The 23,320-nt window shown below is 42.1% G+C and overlaps 1 protein-coding gene across 2 annotated transcripts in view; it reads left to right on the forward strand.

Moving 5' to 3' along the window:
- The first annotated feature begins 6,595 nt into the window (after positions 1–6,595).
- Positions 6,596–23,320, forward strand: part of AR (androgen receptor) — a 416,052-nt gene continuing 399,327 nt past the window's right edge. For both annotated transcript variants that reach the window (XM_077284919.1, XM_077284920.1), the window contains exon 1: positions 6,596–7,983. In XM_077284919.1, coding sequence (XP_077141034.1) covers positions 6,857–7,983 — 1,127 coding nt within the window. In that variant the 5' untranslated portion in view covers positions 6,596–6,856. The remainder of the gene's footprint in view (positions 7,984–23,320) is intronic.

A 23,320-nucleotide genomic window follows, 5' to 3' on the forward strand; every position in this document is an offset into this window, starting at 1 on the left:
ATCACCACATTTTGAGAGCTATAATTTATCCATATTTTGGCCCCCAGAGTCATGTGAGGTCTTGTTTTTTGCGGGACAAGTGGACGTTTTGTTGACGTTTTTACTGGTACCATTTTTTGGCACATGTCATTTTTTTATCGCTTTTTATTCCAATTTTTGGGAGGCAGAATGAACAAAAAACATCAATATTGGAATTTATTTTGGTGGGGCATTTATACCGTTCTGCGTGTGGTAAAAGCAGTATTCTTTGGGTCAGTACGATTACAGCGGTACCTCATTTATATCTTTTTTTTGTTTTGGTGCTTTTACACAATAAAAACTATTTTATAGAAAAAATAATTATTTTTGCATCGCTTTATTCTGAGAGCTATATTTTTTTTTATTTTTCTGCTGATGGAGCTGTATGGCAGCTTGATTTTTGCAGGACAAGATGGTGTTTTCAGCAGTACCATTTTTATTTACATCCGTCTTATTTATCGCGTTTTATTGCACTTTTTGTTAGGCGGTATGATGATAAAGCATTGTTTTTTGCCTTGTTTTTTTATTTATTTTTTTACGGTGTTCACTGAAGGGGTTAACTAGTGGGACAGTTTTATACAGCGGGTCGTTACAGACGTGGGGATACCAAATACTGTATGTGCACTTTTATTGTCGTTATTGTTTTTACATAAGTAAATGGATTTATTGGAAAAATATTTATTTATTTTTTCTTTATTTGTGGATTTTGAACCCCTTCTAATTAGACCTTAGACTGTTATGGTTATGACTTATTCACTATCATTGTTAGGAAAAACCAGGTGATGCAGATTTCACAGCTTTATTAAAACCCAGCCTCCTCTAACCTTGTTCCAAAACACAGCAGCCATGAGTTCTTCTAAGCAGCTGCCTACCACTCTGAAAATGGAAATAGTGGTGTCAAAACTCAAACCCAACAGCTCTTGTTCAGCAGGTGGCAGCTTTTCCTTCTGAGCTATTCAGCTTTCTGGAAAATTCCCTGCTAACTCAGATACTAGTACCTGTGTGGTTTCTGATTGTCTCCATCCTGAGTTCCTGATTTCCTCCACCCTGAGTTCCTGATTGGCTCCACACTGATTGAACACCCTACTTAAACCCGGCATTGCACTTCCGACCTTGCAAGATTATTGAGTTCTCAGCCTTTAGTCTAGCTTCCTTTTCACCTGCTGCTTTCATTACAAGATTGCAATGCTGCTCCATGTGCCAACCCCTAGCTATTTCCTGACTACGCTACCTGACGCTGCTGCACCTAGTGGTTGCAATACCACTACTCCAACCCAGGTCAGTCCATAACAGATGGAGGCCCACAAAGCAGGAGAAGGCTATAAGAAGATAGCAAAGTGTTTTCAAGTTGCCCTTTTCTCAGTTTGAAATGTAATTAAGAAATGACTGTTAACAAGAACAGTGGATATCAAGATAAGGTCTGTAAGACCAAGCAAAATGTCAGTGAGAGTTGCTCATATGATTGTTAGAGGCAAATCAGAACCCCCGCTTGACTGCAAAAGACATTCAGAAAGATTTAGCAGACTCTGAAGTTGTGGTACATTTTTCTTTTGTTCACAGACACCTGCACAAATATGGCATTCATGGAAGAGTCATCAGAAGAAAACCTTTCACCAATAAAATTCATAGTCAGAAGTATGCAAAAGAACATCTAAACAAGCCTCATGCATTTTGGAAACAAGTCCTGTGGATCGAAGAGGCTAAAATGGCACTCTTTGGCCACAATGATCAAAGGTACTGTATCTGTGTAGAAAAAAAGGGCAACAAATTTCAGGAAAAGAACATCTCGCCAACCATTCAGCATGAAGGTGGCTCAATCATGCTTTTTGGGGGTTGAAGAATGGATTTAATGAAATTTAGACAAATTCTAGATGCAAACATAACACCATCTGTAAAAAAAAGCTGAAGTTGAAAACAGGATGGCTACAAATTGAAAAAGATCCTAAACATACATCAAAATCCACAATAGACTACCTCAAAAGGAGCAAGCTGAAGGTTTTTCAATGGCCCTCACAGTCACCTGATCTGTATGTCATTGAAAATTTGTGACTTGACCTCAAAATAGCAGTGCATGCAAGATGACCCAGGAATCTCACAGAACCGGAATAATTTTCCAAGGAAAAAATGGATGAAAATCCCTCAAACAAAAATTAAAGACTTTTGGCTGGCTACAAAAAGCATTTACAAGCTGTGCTACTTTAAAAACGGGGTGCTACTTGGTACTAACCATGCAGGGTGCCCAAGCATTTGCATGCACCAATTTTTCTTTTTGTAAATTTTCAAATGTAAAAGATGAAAAAAAAAATATTTTTTGGCCCTAAAATACAAAGGAGATGTATCACCTTTTAGAGATCATTTCATTTTTAACTTGCTTAACTGTTCACAATAGCAGTATTTTTGACCAGGGGTGCCAAATTTTTACATGTCACTGTATATAGAACAATTACAGCAATACCAGATTTATATTGTTTTTTTTTCTTGTTTTACTATTTTTGCATGCTGGGAACATTTTTTTGCAAAACATTTTTTTGCACAAATTTTTTGAGTTGTAAGTTGTTTTATCTTTCTACTGACCGAGCTCTATAAGGTCTTGGTTTTCTGTAAGATAAGTTAAAGTTTTTACTGTTGCAATTTTTGGGGGAATACATAACATTCCTTAGTGACTGAGTCAATTTTGACCTTAATGACACGTCATGTGGTAATAACTCTGGAATGGTTCAACGTATACCATTGATTCTGAGATTCTTTTTCATGACACATTGTACTTTATGTACCATAAGTGGTCAATTTAAAATAATACGTTTTGCATTTACCAGTGAAAATATCGTAATTTTGGCAAATTTTTTTTAAAAAATTTCAATTTCCAAAATTTTCAAGTTTTACATCCTCAAACCGGATAGTCATGCTGTACAAAATAAATAACATTTCCCATATGTCTACTTTACATCTGCTTCATGTTTCAAACATCATTTTATTTTGTTAGGATTTTAGAAAGGTTAAAACTTTAGCAACAATTTTTTATTTTTTTCAAGAAATGTACAAAACCTATTTATTTAGGGACCTATTCAGATTTAAATGGACGTTCCAGGTCTATATATTAGAAACTCCCTGAAAATGATACCATTTTAAAAATTGCATCCCTCAAATCCTTCAAAGCTGCTGTCAGGAAATTGTTTAAACCTTCAAGTGCTACACAGAAATGAATGCAAACTGGAATGAAAAAATATGTTTTCCTCTAAAATGTTGCTTTAGCCCCATTTTTTCACTTTTACAAGGATTAGCACCAGAAAATGGGTACCAAAATGTGTTACCCAGTTTCTTCTGAGTGCGCGGATACCCCACATGTGGACAGAAACCTCTGTTTGGATACATGGCTGGGCTCGGATAGGAAGGAGCACCGTTTGAATTTTGGAACACATTTAGCTAAAATAGATTGAGGATACCATGTTACATTTGCAGGGCCCCTAAGGTGCCTGAACAACATAAACCCCCAATAAGTGACCACATTTTGAAAACTACACCTCTCAAGGATTTTATGCAGGGATATAGTGAGCATTTTAAACCCACAAGTACTGCACAGAATTTGATAACATTAGGTTGTCAAATTGAAAATGTTCATCTTTTTTCATGAAAATGTTGCTTTATGCTAAAATGTTTCACTTTTGCAAGAGGAAGCATAAAAACGTGAACCACACAGTTTGTTACCCACTTTCTTCTGAGCATAGCGATACCACACATGTAGTCAAAAAGTCCTGTTTGGAAATATGGCAGGTCTCAGAAGGGAAGAAGCGACATTTGGTATTTGTAATGTAAATTTGGATGGAATAGATTGCAGACACCATGTCTCATTGCAGAGCTCGTGAGGTACCAAAACAGCAGAAACAACCACAAATTACTCCATCCGACTTACAGTGGGTACAGAAAGTATTCAGACCCCTTTAAATTTGTCACTCTTTGTTTCATTCCAGCCATTTTATAAACAAAAAAGTTCATTTTTCCTCATTAATGTGCACTCTGCACCCCATCTTGACTGAAAAAGACAGAAATGTAGACATTTTTGCAAATTTAATAAAAAAAGAAAAACTGAAATATCACATGGTCATAAGTATTCAGACCCTTTGCTCAGACACTCATATTAAAGTCACATGCCATCCATTTCCTTGTGATCCTCCTTGAGATGGTCCTACTCCTTTACTGGAGTCCAGTTGTGTTTAATTAAACTGATAGGACTTGATTTGGAAAGGCACACACCTGTCTATATAAGACCTCACAGCTCACAGTGCAGGTCAGACCAAATGTGAATCATGAGGTCAAAGGAACTGGCCAAGGAGCTCAGAGACAGAATTGTGGCAAGGCACAGATCTGGCCAAGGTTACAACAGAATTTCTGCAGTACTCAAGGTTCCTAAGAGCACACTGGCCTCCATAATCCTAAAATGGAAGAAGTTTGTGACCACCAGAAGTCTTCCTAGACCTAGCCATCCAGCCAAACTGAGCAATCGTGGGAAAAGAGCCTTGGTGAGAGAGGTAAAGAAGAACCCCAAGATCACTGTGACTTAGCTCCAGAGATGCAGTAGAGAGATGGGAGAAAGTTCCACAAAGTCAACTATCACTGCAGCCCTCCACCAGTCGAGCCTTTATGGCAGAGTGGCCCGACAGAAGCCTCTCCTCAGTGCAAAACAAATGAAAGCCCAGTTTACTAAAAAACACCTGTGAGAGCCAATCACTAGCTGCTAGCTGCTCTCACTGATACTTAAATATCACAGAAGGGATCGTCTTGGATGACCCATCATTGCACTCTGTGAAGGACTCCACCAGGTTACAAAATCTGAGGACTGTGTATATCATTATATAAATGGCACTGGGCTAAATCACCATACTGGCACAATTTTAGCACCAATATGGGCACTTGACATAGTAGGTAGAGTCTAAAAGATATAGATTAGCAAATTTATTTAAGTGGAATTAAATTTTCCATGAATTTTACAAAAATTGGAATTTTCCAGAAACCGGATTTTTTTGGCAATTTATTCTCTGCAAATTCAGCAGTGTGGTGGCCAGCTGCGGCTGCTATCGTACAGAACTGTAGAGGGTCCGACACATAGTTAGGAGAACAGTAATATTCAGCCCTCGCTCATCAGTCCCATCTCCCATGCACAGAGTAAAGCTGGCCAAGAGGATGCGCGAAAAGTAGAGGCACTGAGGACGGAGCGGCAGTGGTGGCGCGGGGGGATATTGATATTTATTCCATCCTACGCTGATGGTGCTCAGAGGTTTGGGAGACCCCAAAGCATAAGAAGGAATATTCTATCCGCAGAAATAAAGTTTGATGAAAATTGAATTTGCCGGTAAATTTGGGTGATTTTCAGAATCAGGGCTGAGATCTGCTCATCGGTAGGTACATGTGAGCCAGCCCATGAGTACTGAGCCTGGTGACTCTGGTACCAGGTCCTGGCAGAGGCCCTGGTGCCTTGGTGACCCTGGCAGACCTGTGGCACCAGTGTGATCTGCTGCTAATGCCCCACATGGTGGGCACTGCCGGCCTCTGTGGCACCAGTGTGATCTGCGGCTAATGCCCCACATGGTGGGCAATGCCGTCCTCTGTGGCACCAGTGTGATCTGATATTGCCCCACATGGTGGGCACTGCCTTCCTCTGTGGCAAGTGTGATCGGCGGCTAATGCCCCACATGGTGGGCGCTGCCGGTCTGTGGCACCAGTGTGATCTGCTGCTAACGCCCCACATGGTGGGCACTGCCAGCCTCTGTGGCACCAGTGTGATCTGTGGCTAATGCCCCACATGGTGGGCACTGCCGGCCTCTGTGGCACCAGTGTGATCTGATGCTAATGCCCCACATGGTGGGCACTGCCGGCCTCTGTGGCACCAGTGTGATCTGTGGCTAATACCCCACATGGTGGGCACTGCCGGGCTCTGTGGCACCAGTGTGATCTGCTGCTATTGCCCCACAAGGTGGGCACTGCCGGCCTCTGTGGCACCAGTGTGATCTGCTATTGCCCCACATGGTGGGCACTGCCGGCCTCTGTGGCACCAGTGTGACCTGCTGCTATTGCCCCACATGGTGGGCACTGCCGGCCTCTGTGGCACCAGTGTGATCTGATGCTAACGCCCCACATGGTGGGCACTACCGGCCTCTGTGGCACCAGTGTGATCTGTGGCTAATACCCCACATGGTGGGCACTACCGGTCTCTGTGGCACCAGTTTGATCTGATGCTAATGCCCCACATGGTGGGCACTGCCGGCCTCTGTGGCACCAGTGTGATCTGTGGCTAATGCCCCGCATGGTGGGCACTGCCGGCCTCTGTGGGCACACAGTATGTACAGTAGTGCCAGAAGTCATTTCTTGCTATCCCTGACAGCGATCTCACGGGCCACCTCTAAGGACTGGGAACAGCTGCCGCGGAACCTCCTGACCAGGCTCTGCTCCGGGTTACGAGCCCTTCATGCAGGGTCCCCGGCGAGGGTCTCCGGTTTACCCTCCCCGCCCTGAGGAGTTTCTTGGCCGGTGTCCGGGGACACGAGGGGACGGTCCCCTGTAGGACCCGCCCGGGTTCCGGGGCCTCTGTAGTCGGAAGCCGCTGGGCTCCGGTACTTTGCCCGCACGGTGCTGCCGGCGGGGAGACTGTGGGGCGCAGGTGGAGATCCGGGCGGGGAGGAGCCGGTGAGTAGCTGGGGCGGCGTGTGCTCCGCCGGGACAACTTCTGTCCAACGCTGCTCGGTGCCGGAGAAGTTCGCACACTGTGCTGCACAGCAGAGCCGGGCACTGCACGGCGGGGTGGGCGGGCACTAACCTTGGCACTAGCCCTGACCTGGGAAGGGAGATGGAGGTGCACATTGGACTCGGGGGGGTGTACAAGCAGCCGCCCGCCAAGATGATACGGGGAGCCTTTGAAAACCTCTTTTTGAGCGTCCGGGAGGCGCTGCAGGGTGACAGGAAGACCACCGCTCCACCTGAGCCGTGCCCCCCGGTGCCAGCCCGTGCCCGCCACACACACTCCGCCTGGACCGAGCCCCCCGGAGAGTGGAGAGAAGGTGCCCAGCCAGAGCCGGCCGGCGAGGGCTCCCCGTTCCCGGCCCTGAGCAGCTGCTCCACGGAGCTGAAGGAGATCCTGGGCGAGCAGGGAGGGATGCTGGCGCCCGAGGAGGGCAGCCCGGGGCTCGCCAAGGACAGCAGGTACCGCCTGACGCCCGAGGGCATCTCGGACAGCGCCAAGGAGCTCTGCCGAGCGGTGTCCGTGTCCCTGGGGCTGAGCATGGAGGCGCTGGAGCAGCTGAGCGCGGAGTCCCAGCGGGGAGACTGCATGTTCGCTGCCGCGGACCCCCACAAGTGCCCGGTGCGTGAGGAGGACAAGTCTGAGAACTCATCCCCCCAGTACCGGGAAGGTGCCTTCAGGAGGAGCAACTTCTCGGCTGGCAAAGCCCCAGAGGATGGCAGCTCAGTGGGCACCGAAGACAAGGAGCCACCCTGCACCGAGCTGGCACTGCCCGAGGCCGGGGGCTACAGGAGCCGTGCCATGGAGCTGGCACCCAGCCTCACTCTGTACAAGCCTTCCACCTTCATGGAAGACAACCCTGCCTACCCAGCCTACAGCTTCCAGATGGCACTCACTCCACATGGCAGGATCAAGGTGGAGAGCCCCATGGAGTTTGGTGGCAGTGCTTGGGGGGCTCCGGGCAGGTACGGGGAGATCTCCGGCTATGCCCACTGTGCTCCAGCTGGGAACTGGCACTCTCTCTTCGAGGAGGGTCAGGCGGCTGGGTCTTACACTGATGCCAGCCTGTACGGCTTCTCCAGAGGCCATGTGCCCCCTGGGGCGGACAGTGACTTCCCTCCGGACTCGTGGTACCCAGCCGCTGCCATGCTGAGCCGAGTGCCCTATGGCAGCCCCATGAAGAGTGAGATGAGCCCCTGGATGGAGGGCTACCACGGGGCATTCGGGGAGATGAGGTGAGTGCGGCGGCCTGTATGCATTCATAGAAGATAGATGGAAGGTGATCATTTTACCACAGTGAACGCCATGCTGACACTTATAGTGCTACATCCACTGTTCTGTGATGAGACCTAGCTGCTACTCTCATTGTCCTCATGATGCCTGACACAATGTCTGCAGCTGGGTGCTGCCACCTCTGTGGTGCGGGTAGCGGCAGCACTGGATGGCACCTGCCACAGCTTCACCACAGAGGTGACAGAGGGCACCGGCGCCCATCATCTCATGCCGCCATAGTGTTAGAGCATGGCGTCCGACAGGACTGGTCATATGGGGGTGTACTTTCTTTCTCAGTCATATAATCGCTCACCTGTTGAATATAAAGTTAAGACTAATGTGAAGCCTGGCGGAGCACAATGCCCATGGGGGGTGAAACCAGGTGGCTGTCAGTCCTCCTGGGAAACGTCCGCACGCACCCATTCACACCATTGCGTTATTGCCAGCAACAGATTTCTGATATCTTTATAGTCTTACAAAGAAGAAATGATTTAACTCCGGCATCTCCAGCTCTATGTGCGCTCACTGCTGTGTAGTATAATAATATCACTGTATGAAATCTGAACACATCGGAGGCAGGAAACACTAACAGGTATTCCCCAAATCTGCGGCTACTGATATAAGAAGTCATTGTAAGCAGTGATTACTATAACGTATATATGGAGCACGTCTACAGGGGGTTCACAGAAGAGGGGCGACCCTGCCGTCCGAGAGAGGATGAGGTGGGGGGCTAACAAGGGGCAGACTGGGCACCAGCGCCATGAGTAGGCTCCAGCGTTCTCTGCCCTCCCCAGTATATGCGCCCCTCAATATTTCACCGCTCTAAGGGTTTATTGCATTAGTTATTTATTTATAAATTGCCTTATTTATTTTTCTCCTCCTGCAAAATATTATATTTGTAAAGACTTTACTCAGGTGTTTCTGGTAGAGTAAGTGTAACTGTGCACTGACAAAACGATTTATTGTTTCACCCCACAGCTAGGGAACAGGAGGCCGGATATTCCAGGTCGGTCTATCTATCTATCTATCTATCTATCTATCTATCTATCTATCTATCTATCTATCTATCATTTATTATCTATCTATCTATCTATCTATCTATCTATCTATCTATCTATCTATCTATCTATCATCTATCGTATCTATCTATCTATCTACAGTATTATCTATCTATCTATCTATCTATCTATCTATCTATCTATCTATCTATCATTTATTATCTATCTATCTATCTATCTATCTATCTATCTATCTATCTATCTATCTATCTATCTATCTATCTATCTATCATTTATTATCTATCATTTATGTATTATCTATCATTTATTATCTATTTTCTATCTATCATATCTATCTATTATCTATCTAGCTATTTATTAACTATCTTATTATCTATCTATTATCTATCGATCTATTTAATCTATTATCTATCTATCTATCTATCTATTATGTATTTAACTAATATCTACCTATATTACCTATCTATCTATCTATCTATCTATCTATCTATCTATCTATCTATTATCTACCTATATTATCTATCTATCTATCTATCTATCTATCTATCTATCTATCTATCTATCTATCTATCTATCTATCGTCTATGTGTTGAATTTGTGAGTAGATATTGATCGCCTACATTATGGACAGTTGCTCACAAATATTCAGCGTGGCTAAAGGTTATTGTATCTTTTACCCGGGTAAGTCCAGGTCAGAACATCGCACTTTATCCCATGTCTGATACAGAGTATTTATACGTCAGTGAAAAATGAAGGATGTTAAGTATTCAGGTTTTAGAGTAACTTTTCTAGCGTAATCAGTTTAGGATGTAGAAAATATCATCTATAATGTATTTACAGTTTCTTGTTTTATTATTGTCTATACATTCTACCATTGCGTGCTAAATCAATGTGATGATGACCACTGGTATATGAAGTGACTTATTAAAGTCATAAATTACTTTGTAAGAGTGGATTATTAGTTTTTTTTGTTGCTATTCTAGGAATTGTTATATTACCTATAAAACACATAGAAAAGATCTGCCGACGTGGTAAAGAACAGTAATAAGATGGTGATGAGATTGACGGTTTATGTGGTTCAGTAACCTGGGAAGAATAACACTTTCTCCACCTGAGGAAACAAGAAGGGGATGTAGAAAGATTGTATATGTAGAGCAGACACATAGTACCGCCATAAAGGCGGCATGCGTGACTACACGGCACAAACCCATTTCCTTAGATATCGGATCCAGATCTGTAGAGGAAAAGAAGCCAACGGATCGTGATCTGGGCTCTAGTAGTAGGCTTTATTTCCTTCTAGTAAATTCACCCCGTGACTGAGCCCAGCTGACCGCACTTTCATTGATTTAATGGTTCTTCCAAGTTCATGTTAAGGTTACCAGCGTCAGTAGAGTTGTGACCTGAGAGTAATGTCTGTGTCTCTGCCCCACACAGACTCACGATTAATGCTTCCTATGTCTGCTCTCAGTCGTCTGCTCCTTTAACTGGCAGAGTATGAGGGCCATGTGAACGTGGATCCAGTGGAATTTGTCCTTGTGTTGTTTGTATTTTCTTTGCTTTCTGATATTGAGGACGTGCATAATACATATTACTTTCAGGCACAGACATTTTTCACACACGGCGCCAGCTTTGAAACGAAGCAAGTAATGTAGGAAAGTCATATAAAGTCATTTAAAGGGCTCGTCGTTCACAGCAAGCAATACCATATTGTGACCTAGAATGTGAAAAATATAGTAATCAAGTAATAAGTGTTATGAGAAAGTCAAGATCAGAGTTTCGATGTTACGTCGGATCACTCAAGGCTTTCCGTAGTGTTGGGCAGGTGGTCGCCGTCAGCAGAGAACGTTTATGCGCTCACTTTCCTACTTCTCACTAGTTTATGGGGTTCATTCATTTGTGATGGAACCCAAATTCCATTTGCACTTGGTTGAATCCATTTTCTGGTTGTGCGTTCTCTCTACTTTTATCTTTCAACTTCTGTAAAGGCGTTTGTATAATTAATGACACAAAAGCATGAAATGTGTGTGATACCGAAGGATCCATATGTAATGGTCGCTAATATTGGTGACATTAATCTTTCGAAAAGAAGAACATTCGGAATCTCTCATTTTCACTAACATTGAGACATTCATTGCATCTCATGTAGCAATCGAGCCGCCATACTAAGTGCTGTATTTTTTTGTAGTGCCGCATCTTCAGTGTTCTAGTTAGAAAGTCCCTTCAATAACTAAGCATTTATTTATTATTTGTGATTCACGTACAACTGATTTTTACATTTATCTTTCTGACTTAACATTTAACTGCTTTGACTACAATTCAAGGGGCCATGATGTTTTTTTTTACTGAAAAGTGCTTTTTGTAAATTGGTATAAGGATCACATCTATTAAGATGTGGAAGTGATGTGATCTGCTAAAAAAACATTATCAAAGAGTATTGTTGTTGATGCCCTCGTTGTCATATCTTGGTTCACACGGATTTGTTTTTTATAATTGTTCTCACTAAATGTACTGTATGTGTTGATCTTGTCTGCTAACGTGTTTGCAATGTGTTAGGGTGCGTGTCTACGGTCCGGATTATCGGCGCTTTGGACGGAGCGGAAAACCCGCTCCGCCCAAAACGCCGCCCCCTTCTGTACGCACGGTGATTCCGGATGTGTTCATTGCACACATCCGGAATCGCCGCACCCTATACATAGGACTGTGTTATTTACCTTGTGGCGACAGAGCGTCATAATGACAACCCAAAACATCCAAATGACCCCGATCAATAGTTCACATACCCCATTTCTTAATACCGTGTATTGCCCCCTCTAACATCAATGACAGCTTGAAGTCTTTTGTGGTAGTTGTGGATGAGTTATGCTCTCAAATGGTAAAGCTGCCCACTCTTCTTGGCTAAAAGCCTTCAGTTCCTGTAAATTCCAGGGCTGTCTAGCATGAACTGCACGCTTGAGATCTCCCCAGAGTGGCTCAATGATATTGAGGTCAGGAGACTGAGATGGCCACTCCAGGACCTTCACTTTGTTATGTTGTTGCCAGTGACAGGTCAACTTGGCCTTGTGGTTTGGATTACTGTCATGTTGGAACGTGCAAGTACATCCCATGCGCAGCTTTCAGACTGATGAGTGCAAATTTGCCTCCAGTATTTGCTGATAATGTGCTGCATTCATCTTTCCTTCAACTTTGACCAAGTTTCCTGTGCCTTGGTAGCTCACACATCCCTAAAATATCAGTGATCTACCTCCGTGCTTTACAGTAGGAATGGTGTTTCTTTCATCATAGGCCTTGTTGATCTCTCTTCAAATCTAACGTTTATGGTTGTGGCCTAAAAGTTCAATTTTGGTCTCATCACTCCAAACTACAGTACCTTGTTCCAGGTACTTTTTGAGGCTTGTCTCTCTGCTGTTTTGCGTATTGTAGGCGATATACTTTGTGGCATTTGCGCAGTAATGGCTTTCTTCTGGTGACTCGACCATGCAGCCCATTTTTCTTCAAGTGCCTCCTTATTGTGCATCTTGAAACAGCCACACCTCTAGTTTTCAGAGAGTCCTGTATTTCAGCTGATTTTGTTTGTGGGTTTTCCTTTGCATCCCAAACTATTTTCCTAGCAGCTGTGGGTGACCTTTTTGTTGGTCTACCTGACCGTGTTTTCTTTCATTTGTTAATCACAGTTTGAACGCTGCTGACTGGCATTATCAATTCCTTGGATATCTTTTTGTATCCCTTTCCTGTTTTATACAGTTCAACTACCTTTTCCCGTAGATCTGTTGACAGTTCTTTTGCTTTCCCCATGACTCACAATCGAGAAACATCAGTGGCTGGATGAAAGATGCAAGAGTCTGTCTGGATCCCAGAAACTCACTCAGCTTTTATGCACACACTGATTACAAGCAAACAGGTCACAGGTGAGGATGTTACCTTTAGTAGCCATTCAAACCCCTTTATGTCAACCTCTGTGCTTGTTATCAGGCCAAAGTCACCAGGGTAAACTTTTGATCAGGGTCATTTTGATGTTTTGGGTTGTCATTATGATTTGAAAAGAGGAAACAGTAGTTTGACAATAAATGGCTTCACCCAACCACTAGCCATGAGTGAAGAAAAAGTTTTGGTGTTATCATTCATATTCTCTGAAAAAAGGCCAAGAATGCAAAAATTTGGCCGGGGTATGTAAACTTTTGAGCACAACTTTAGCAGATGGGTGCTAATCTAGTAGATGTGTGCAGATAAAGTAGATAGGTGCTAATGCAGTAGATTTGGGCAGATATAGTAGCAGGGTGCTAATATACTACATGGGTGCAAATATAGTAGCTGGGTGTGAATGTGGTAGATGTGGGCAGATATAGTAGTAGATGGTGCTAATTTCATGTACTTTACCAAACTAATGTCTTCCGTGTGAATGATCAGGTCAGTGAGTTGTCTCAATAATATATTTGGAAACCCTGGTCTGATTTTGGGTAAGTGAAGGCTGTAATTCTCCCTGTATTTTATATATGTGTAAATGATGCTGGGAAGCTCTGGGGTCTCCCCTAAACCCTCCTCTGCTCATGTGTAATCTGGTCATGTTGTGGACTCTACTACATACCATTAATAATACTGGGAAGAATCTGTATTTTCCCCAGGGTGCGCTACTTTCAGAATTTGAAAGGTTAGATACTGAATTTTACAGTCACTCTTTTCACTTAGTAAATGTAACATATTTAATGGCGCCATGCTCCGCTGTAACTTTATATAGTATTTTCTCTCTCTGGTTATTTTATCTGGCGACAATGATGGATAAGTGCTGAGGTAATTTCTTGAGTCATTCTTCAGCTAGTAACTAATCTAAATATATTCCTCATGTTCCTTAAATGCGTACCCGGCCCGTGGGATAATGGATATATATATATATATATATATATATATATATATATATATATATATATATATATATATATATACATGAGAGCTTGTCGAGCAGATAATGTGTAGCTCCTTACTGTACTGAAACAAGGGGACAGAAATGAATGGCAGGAGTAGCCAATACTTTGTGCTAAATTATTTCCGCACCTTTGTAATCTTGCCTGGAATATTTGATTGTTTGTGAATCATTAGTTCTCACTAAACCATATAGATATCCTTAATAATGGAATTACAAGTGACTTTCAATTCCGGGACAGCATCAATCTTGGAATTCCATAAAGACGTTCCTTTGATCGTTCTTTTATACTTTTCCAACATTTGGCCCTAACTCATACACTACAATGCAGAACAACGTGGCGCAGTAAGCGTCTACCCCATCTTAGTACTTTGAAGATATGAGAAGATACAGCAACGGGTCATGGGACATAAGGACGAGGCAAGATTAGGACCTATGTGAGTTATAGTAAGAAGTTCTGTAGGACACGGCTTTCAGGAGTTTTCTAACCTGTTGGAGAAATCTTCATGGCTTGGTCTTCCTTCTTCATCGTCTCGCCCTTCACTATCGAATATGTTTTTATTTCATTCATTTTAGTCTGATTAGATTGTAGTCTTCACTTTTTATTGATCAGAATTTTGCAATTTCTCAGTAGGATTGATCCAGCTGTTTGTGACCATAACGTAACCCACCAGTCTTTCTCACACTACGGTAACTCTATATTCACTCAGTGCTTGGTGTTATGATCCCTTCTAATATATTGTAAAATTATAACATTTTCTGGCATTTGCTTAACATCATTCCTTCTAAAACGATTTGTTCTAAAATTTGTCTTAATGTAGTTCCTGAAGCCTACAGTTCTCCGGGCTGGGTATAACTCGGAAACACTTGTATATTGTAGGTTGTCCAGTACATAGTTAATGTACTGTGCTCCCTGGGAGAGAATGCATAAATTACTTTAAATGTATACAGCCATAAAGTACAGCTCCATCTTATCAGAAATATTGCAGAACAGAAGAAGGAATTCCATCATGTTACAATTCTGGGTAATAGCAGCTAAACCGCTTTAAAATAGTAGAAACAAAGGTTGTCGTCTGAAATTCATTAGTAACCTTCAATACTTGTGGATCAGTCCAGCTGCTAATGAGTGATTTCACGAAATGCTCCGGAATCACCATGACCTATCTGAGCCTAGAGAGTCACATACAGCTCTCAGGTCTCTTTAATTATTCTCCTGACTCCTCAGCTCCATGCCAAGAACTCCATTCAGGGATATACTCTTGTGTTTTGGGCATAATGTGAACATGCAACAGATCTTTGATGCTCTCTTTCTGATTGTTCGTCTCTTGGATCCATCTCTGCCTGCACAAATTGGTGGCGGAAGGTATAACTGCTGTTAAGTAGCTGCTGATTGGCTGCTCGTAGATTGTCCACCTTTGGGGGACACGTTTTAGTTTTTTACTAAATGCATTTATTTTGGGGATTGGTAATTTTTGCGACTGGATTTCATTACAAAGTTTGCGCTGTTTGACTTTTATTGGTTGTTTGTTTCTCTGCATATTGAACTTTGATGTGATCCGTGGTCATAAATCAGCCAAGAGGAAAAGACAGATCTACAAACTCTCCCAATTCTCACGGTCAGAACGAACTCACGGTTAGATTCTCAGATAATTCATTCTGCAGCCAGCAATTATTTTATTTTCTATTTTACTCACTCAAATTGTGACACTAATTCACCATCACTGTCCCCATTGGGCTCACAATCTATATTCCCTATCATTATGTCTTTGGAATGTCGGAGAACCCAGAGGAGACCTATGCAAACTTGGGGAGAACATACAAACTCCTTGTACATGTTGTCCTTGGTGGGATTTGAACTCAGGACCCCAGTGCTGCAAGACTGCAGTGCTAACCACTGAGCCACCATACTGCATTACACAGAACAATACAAAATTCTACAACAGGCCAACGGGAGCAAACTTTTTACTGGACCCCAAATGCAAAAATGATTTATAACTCCAAATACATGCATTTAAGTAAAAAACAAATTGTCTCCAAAAGTGGACGACTCCTTTAAAGTGGATGTTCACTCCAGAAGATTCTTTTTATAAACGTTTTGAATGTCATGAAAAGAACTGTTATGTCACCAATCCCCCGTACCTACTTTTGGTCCCTCTCGACACAGAGGAAATGACTGCTCACTTCATCAGCAGCGGTCTTCCTTAGCCTGTGACTAGCTGCAGCTGGTCAAACATCCTTATGTCAAAATGTCAGTGCTGCAGCAGTAAGTTGAGACCTTGCAGCATGTGAACTGGAGCGGATGGGGATCTGTGAGGGGATTCATTTTTTTACTTCTTTTAGTATATTAACTCATACTAAGTCTTAATTTTCTTTTTATATATGTGGTCGAACCCCCTTTAAGTTCTTTTTTAAAGGGACAGAGAGCAATATAGGATCATGCCTGTCATTTTTGCAGAGGATACACCGGGGAACATCATTTTAAGAATTACTTTCCGTCTTGTTATGTGCAACATTAATTCTGTAATATTAAGATTTTGTTAGGCCGAATCTCCTATATATATATATTTCTTACTTTCCCCCGAATGTTTTGACTTTAATTAGTGACTTCTGGATTTCTGGCTTCGTAGTTGCTTTGAAACTAATGTTCACTGTTCTTCTGTTAATTTTAGTATAAATTCTGAAGTAGTGCGTCACCTTTATGTCCCCCCCCCCCAATGATTTGTGCTTTTCCACTACTTGCCCTGTAGTCGTTTAACATTGAGCTCCGAAATGATGAAGCTAAACTGCAAACATTGAGCTCCGAAATGATGAAGCTAAACTGCAAACCATTTTTCACCTACGTGTAGAGAATAGAGTCGATGAATTCGCGTTGCAGACATTTTGTAGAATTTGTAATCTAAGATGGCCGAACACTGACAAACTCATCAGAAATGTCCCGTTTCCGACGTCCTGACAGTGAGTAATATATTTTGCAGCTTTAGATGTTTCACAACTGTTTTCGTGTCACCTGTTCCAGCTGCCATTCAAATGGCACTAAAATGAAGAACAAAACAATGTTAGTTTCACATTGAGATGGTTAATGACTTGAAATTCTACCCCTTTCCAGCATTTTTATAAAATTTGGTTCTAGATCATTTATCTAAAGGGGCTAGAGTTACATGATGAAGTACGGTAAAGGTACCTTCACACGAAGCGACGCTGCAGCGATAGCGACAACGATGCCGATCGCTGCAGCGTCGCTGTTTGATCGCTGGAGAGCTGTCACACAGACCGCTCTCCAGCGACCAACGATGCCGAGGTCCCCGGGTAACCAGGGTAAACATCGGGTTGCTAAGCGCAGGGCCGCGCTTAGTAACCCGATGTTTACCCTGGTTACCATCGTAAAAGTAAAAAAACCAAACAGTACATACTTACATGCGTCCCCCGGCGTCCGCTTCACTGTGTGAGCGCCGGCAGTAGCAGGGCACAGCGGTGACGTCACCGCTGTGCTGTGCTTTCACTTTCACTTTGCGGCGCTCAGTCAGTGTGGGAAGCAGACGGCGGGGGATGCGAATGTAAGTATGTACTGTTTGTTTTTTTTACATTTTACGCTGGTAACCAGGGTAAACATCGGGTCACTAAGCGCGGCCCTGCGCTTAGTAACCCGATGTTTACCCTGGTTACCAGTGTAAAACATCGCTGGTATCGTTGCTTTTGCTGTCAAACACAACGATACACGGCGATCGGACGACCAAATAAAGTTCTGAACTTTATTCAGCGACCAGCGACATCACAGCAGGATCCTGATCGCTGCTGCGTGTCAAACTAAACGATATCGCTAGCCAGGACGCTGCAACGTCACGGATCGCTAGCGATATCGTTACAAAGTCGTTTCGTGTGAAGGTACCTTAACTCTTCATCAATTTGTAACAGATTGCGTGGAGCATACACAATATGAGTGAAAGAGATTAGGAAAAGAATAAAAGCGCAACACAATAAGAAGTGACAATGCTTAACAAACCAGTAGAAAATCATTACATGGATATCAAACCCCTCGTCATACATTTGTACTTACGTTTGACTCTTTCACCTTCACGCATTTTATATTCTAAAAGTGATAACATTTTACATTACGTAAATTGCAGGGCTGTTTGGGAATCACCTTTTTTACAGTGAGTCACCCTTGAAAAGTGTGACATTTAACACCGCATACATCATAAGCATTCCGTGTAGTGGGTGATAATGTTCTTCTAATTATCTTGGAACATCCATGAAACGAAAGGGCTGAACCGAGCCATTAGGAATCTGATTACTAAGAAAACAACCCAGCAGGACTACTGGTCCCTTTAGAAGGATACATTTTTCAGCAGATTATTTGAAACGTGTCTAGGAAACGGTTTTCCCCAACAAAGCTTTTCTGCAGGTTTGCCAAAGAGTACAAAACGTGTCTCCTGCTGAATGATATTTTACTTGTAAATGAATAAAAAATGAATTAACAAAAAGTATAGAAATAGGTGAATTCCCTAATAAGATCCATTCTCATTTTTAAATCAATTATTTTAAATAAAAAATAATATTCTGCATTTTGTAACATTTCGCAAAACAATGTGCAAACAGAAGAAATTAAATAATCATTGTCTATAAATATTCTACAATGAAAATATAATGTATTTGAAAAACTAGATGAATCAAAACTTGTTGTGACCCTACACTGAGTGGACGTTGGCTGTCATTGAAAAGACGTAGCGTTGCATTTCATGGAGACTTACTTACAGGCAATGTCCCAGTGAGATTCAGTACATTCCATGAGCTGTGCCTATGCCAACTATAACCAGCAAACCAGTACCATGTGCTGCAATGAGGAGGGTCAACCAAGACTGCCGTCTGTAGGAAAGTCTCTGGTTTGGTTGGTATGAGATAGAGTTCATTCTTCTTGAAGAGAGCTAACTTGCACATCCTGTACTCAAAAGGATGGTAATTTTCCTGACAGTTTCTTAGTTGAATTTTGTAGGAAAACCAATGGTCCAAAAACAGCTTACAATACAGCAAAGGGATCTCATTGTTAAAAGTTGTCAGGAGAAGGGTACAAAAAAATTCCAAGACATTAAATATACCATGGAACACTGAAGACGGTCCAAGACCAAGAAGGAGAGTGATGGGGTGCTACGCCAGATGACCTGGCCTCCGCAGTCACCAGACCTGAACCCAATCTAGATGGTTTGGGGTGAGCTGGATCGCAGAGTAAAGGCAAAAGGGACAACAAGTGCTAAGCATCTCTGGGAACTGCTTCAAGGTTGTTGGAAGACCATTCCCGGTGACTACCTCTTGAAGCTCATCAAGAGAATGCCAAGAGTGTGCAAAGTAGTCATCAAAGCAAAAGGTGGCTACTTTGAAGAACCTAGAATATAAGACATATTTTCAGTTGTTTCACACTTTTTTGTTAAGTATATAATTCCACATGTGTTAATTCATAGTTTTGATGCCTTCAGTTTGAATGTACAATTTTCATAGTCATGAAAATACAGAATAATCTTTAAATGAGAAGGTGTGTTCAAACGTTTGGTATGTAATGTACATTTTGGCAAACTGCAGTCTAGCTTTTTTATGTCTCTTTGTCATCAGTGGGGTCATCCTGGGTCTCCTACCATAGCATTTCATTTCATTCAAATATCGACGATAGCGCTTACACTGATAGCTTGAATTTCTTTGGAACTTGATTGAGACTGGTTATACTCCTTTCTGGTGTATCCTGCATTGCAACCATTCATCAGTTTTTCTCTGCCGTCCACATTCAGGAAGATTAGCTATAGTGCCATGGATTGTAAACTTCTTGATTTTGTTGCACACTGTGGACAAAGGAACATCAAGATCTCTGGAGATGGACTTGTAACCTTGAGATTGTTGACATTGTTCAACAATTTTGCTTCTGAAGTCCTCGGACAGTTCTCTTCTCTTTCTGTTCTTTATGCTTAGGGTGACACACAATGCAAAGATTGAGTCAACTTCTCCAGTTTTATATGGTTTCAGGTGCGATTTTCATATTACCCACACCTGTTCCTTGCCACAGGTGAGTTTGAACAAGCATCACATACTTGAAACAAAATTGTTCACAATTTTGGAAAGGTGCCAACAATTTTCTTCAGCCCATTTTGAGGGTTTTGTGTGAAATGATGTCCAATTTACCTTTTATTTCTCTGTTTTTTTGTTGTATTCCAGTGCACATAAAGGAAATAAACGTGCATAACAAAACATGTGTAATTGCCAGAATTTTGGAGAAACACTTAGTTTTCTGAAACAATTTCAAGGGGGCCAACACTTTTGGCCATGACTGTATTTCTAATTCATCTCATAGCCGTCCCTGGGTTGTGACAGGCACTTTGTGCTTACAGTTGTGTGGAATGCATCATGAATACTTTTCTTCGCGAAACTGATACTTTTCTCAGTTTAACATCTTTACAGTATTTTAGTATTGTCGATGCTCAGGAGACTGTGTGATGTAGACAGTTATTTCAGTGATGTCATTTTAGCAATTATTTTTTATATTTGTTCTTTTTTATAAAATTTACAACACAGGAATAGGAAAAAATATATATTTGTGTTTTCTTAGCACACTATATAGTGTAACTGTCAGCTGCTGCAATGCCCACAGGAATCAATACTATAATGATATGTGGGACTTTTTCACACATGTGATACTGACAGTACATGTGACCTCTTCCCCACCCTCTGTGTTTGGCGCCTTTATTTGAATTTATGTATTTAATGGCATGATTGTAACTGTGACTCTTTACGCGTGTTTGTCCTGAGGAAGTGCGTCTCCTGAGTATGAAATGCATTAACAATAAACCACTTTCAATTTACCATCTTGTCTTCGGATCTTGGAATCCGCAGCACCTTTAAAATCCGCTGTTCCAGTTCTTTTATATAGTGATAATATGTTATAAATAGCTTTAAAGCAGTTGTCCAGGTAAAATTCCAATTTTTCCAGTGGCTTGGTATGTTCAAAAAGAATACACAAAATTATACCGTATATATCGGCACTTGCCTGAATGCAACAAAGGCCGGCAGGAAGTCATCACTGTTCAAAGAGACTGGCATCTGTGATTGGCTGCCGCGGTCAGGCGACTTTCGCAGTGTTTTTTTGTTGTTGCGGAAGTCACCTGATTATGGCAGCCAATCACCAGCTGCAGCGCTTTTGCTGCTGTTTGATGGTGGTGTCTCCCACTGGTGCCGGTAGGTGAGTATTGCTTCTTTGTTATTTTTTAACATTGTTACTAGTGATGAGTGAATATACTCGTTACTCCAGATTTCCCGAGCACGCTCTGGTGACCTCCGAATATTTTTTAGTGCTCGGAGATTTAGTTTTCATTGCGGCAGCTGAATGATTTACAGCTAGTAGCTACTGAGTACATGTGGGGGTTGCCTGGTTGTTAGGGAATCCCCACATGTAATCAGGCAGGCTAGTAGCTGTAAGTCATTCAGCTGCCGCGATGAAAACTAAATCTCTGAGCAGTCATAAATACTCGGAGGTCATCCGAGCGTGCTCAGGAAAACCCAAGCAACGAGTACACTCACTCATCACTAATAGTTACCTCTAAAATTTTCATTTTGCCGGATAACCTCTTTAAGGTTCTATGAAAAATCTGCTCTGCTACACTAAGCATCTATCAAATGTTTTATGGCGGACACCATAAAATAACCGGATATAATTTACTGGATAAGTGTTTTAGGCACCATGACGGATTATCCACAAATTCCCTGTTGGTGTAGGCACAAATCCTTCTGTGTCTTCGTGTTATCCCAAAGGTAAAAACTGGAAACAAATGGGTTAATCTGCACTGTCGTGGAAGAAATGAAGAGATGTACAATCCAAATGTAAGCGGTTTATTCGTCAACGCGTTAAAAAGTTTTACAACTTCTTCATGAGGACAGGCCATGATGGTTTGTCCTGATGAAGAAGTTGTAAAACGTTTTAACGCGTTGACGAATAAACCGCTTACGCTTGGATTCTACATCTCTTCATTCTTATTCCATGGCAGCGCAGATTAACCCATTTGTTTCCAGTTTTTATGTTCTGAATCTCCGCATGGGTTATCGGTGGTTGTGAACACACAACTCAACCAGGTGGGCACCACTGTGCGAGTTCTCTTCATTATTGTAACCCAGATAAGACCCTATTTGCCCATTTTATCTTTTCCAGTTTTCTTCACTTCACTATTCATGTAATCCCACACAGACTCTACAATAATGAGTTCTGGGCTCTGTAAGGATTTTATCATCACTTCCAGGACTCCTCGTCCTTCTTTATACTGAGGATAGTTCTTAATGACTTTGGCTACAAATTTAATCTGCAACAGTACAACATCCAAAAAATGGAAAAAGAAATAATCCCTAGAAGGGTAAAAACAGACTTTGAGACAATATGGTAAAAGTGGCACTAAAAGCAAAAGAGTGCATCACTCATGTATGCAATCTGATAATACACACAAAATATATGGAAATATGTCTTGACCCCAAATAATGAGACCATAAGGGGATGATGACTGTGTAAGGTTTGGTCACAATAACCTTCCAAATGTATTTGATGGAAACATTACAGGGTTTGATGACGTATAGAAAAATGCATCAATAATATATGGCATATATGGCTTGTAAGGGAAAATCAATAGTGCATCACATAGACTGATACATGGATTGTGTCTATGACATGAAAAAGTATACCTTGGTATTAAATCTGCAGATGAAGCAAAGATGCAATGTGGAATAATTAGGGAAGCTATAGGTACACAAAGTAATCAGTTGTCATATCATTTCCTGACGAAAGACTTGAACCGAAATGCGCGTCGGGGCGCATTCCGCACTCACCACTCTGACCATCCAAGTAATCTCTTTGCTTAGAAATCCTTTCTATTTGCATATTCAAACCATCATATGAAATTGTATAATTTCACCTCTTTCACAGTGATTCCTCATGTATTTTGTCTCCTCTACACAATTACCTGTATTTCGGTCTTTACAAAGGTGCCAGGGTTCATTAACCCCACTTTATCCTTTAGCTGTGGGCACTCCTATTCAGCTATTGTTTTTCTATACATACACCATCTCATTACCCAGAGAAGCATGATATGACGTCTGATTACTTTGTGTGCCTATAGCTTTCCTACTTATTCCATACTGCCCCTTTGCTTCATCCGCAGATTTAATACCAAGATATACGTTTTCATGTCATAGGCACAATCCATGTATCGGTCTGTGATGCACTATTGATTTTGCCTTTCAGGTCATATATGCCATACATTATTATTGGTGAATTTTTCTATACGTCATCAAACCCTATAATACATTTGAAATGTTATTGTGACCCCACCTTACGCAGTCATCACCCCC

Source organism: Ranitomeya variabilis, chromosome 2 (genome assembly GCF_051348905.1).
Source record: "Ranitomeya variabilis isolate aRanVar5 chromosome 2, aRanVar5.hap1, whole genome shotgun sequence".
Taxonomy (NCBI): Eukaryota; Metazoa; Chordata; class Amphibia; order Anura; family Dendrobatidae; genus Ranitomeya; species Ranitomeya variabilis.